The sequence below is a fragment of the Plectropomus leopardus genome, unplaced genomic scaffold, assembly GCF_008729295.1.
Source record: "Plectropomus leopardus isolate mb unplaced genomic scaffold, YSFRI_Pleo_2.0 unplaced_scaffold2155, whole genome shotgun sequence".
NCBI classification, from domain to species: Eukaryota; Metazoa; Chordata; class Actinopteri; order Perciformes; family Serranidae; genus Plectropomus; species Plectropomus leopardus.
In genome coordinates, this window is record NW_024623327.1 from 1 (window position 1) to 892 (window position 892).

At 52.7% G+C, this 892-nt stretch overlaps 1 protein-coding gene across 1 annotated transcript; it reads left to right on the plus strand.

The window, feature by feature from the left end:
- Positions 1–9: 9 nt before the first annotated feature.
- On the plus strand, positions 10–866 carry LOC121965759 (charged multivesicular body protein 6-like; the record flags this gene model as incomplete). The annotated part of the gene is made up of 5 exons (XM_042515885.1): positions 10–99; positions 189–275; positions 359–424; positions 507–587; positions 748–866. Coding segments are annotated over 5 exons (426 nt in total), but the record flags the coding sequence as incomplete, so codon positions are not given.
- Positions 867–892: the final 26 nt, after the last annotated feature.

An 892-nucleotide genomic window follows, 5' to 3' on the forward strand; every position in this document is an offset into this window, starting at 1 on the left:
CGTCCAAACAGGAAGGCGCTCCTGCTGCTGAAGAAGAAACGATACCAGGATCAACTGCTGGACAAGACCGAGAACCAGATCGGGAACCTGGAGCGCATGGTGAGAGACGGGAGGAGAGGATGGGCGGACAGAAAGACGGATGGGCGGACGGCTCTGAGGAGAAACTAACGTGTCCTCTCTGCTTTCAGGTCCAGGACCTGGAGTTCGCTCAGATCGAGGCGAAGGTCATTCAGGGGCTGAAAGTCGGAAACGAGTGTCTGAAGAAGATGCACGAGGTGGGACATCGAGGGGAGCGTCTTCATAAACGTGTCCGCCTGTGCCAGTGCCTGTTGATGATTGTCTGTGTGTCCGTCCTCAGGTGATGTCCATCGAGGAGGTCGAGCGGATCATGGATGAAACTCAAGACGCCATCGAGTACCAAAGGGTGAGTCTGCTGACGCCACCGGAGGCTGTCTTTGTTTGTTTGTTTGTTTGTTGTTTACTGAGAGACGGTTGTGTCCCCGCAGCAAATCGACGAGATGCTGGCCGGCTCGCTGTCACAGGAGGACGAGGACGCCGTCCTGGCTGAGCTGGAGGCCATCACTCAGGTCCGTCCCATCGCCATCACTGCCAGAGTTTTTCAAAATAAAAGGAGGTCAAAGGCTCAGATGAGCAGCTCCGACCCAATCACATGTCCTCTCTGCGTGTCCTCTCTCGGTGTCCTCTCTGTGTCCTATCTATGTGTCTTTTCTGTGTGTCCTCTCTCAGGGAGAAGTTGAGCTTCCTGATGTTCCTGCAGACGAGCTTCCAGACGTCCCAGAGGTCTCCGAGAAGAAAGCAGGTTTGTTCTCTCACTCGCTCTCTCTTTAATAATATCTATGTATATATGTATATATATACATAGATATACATA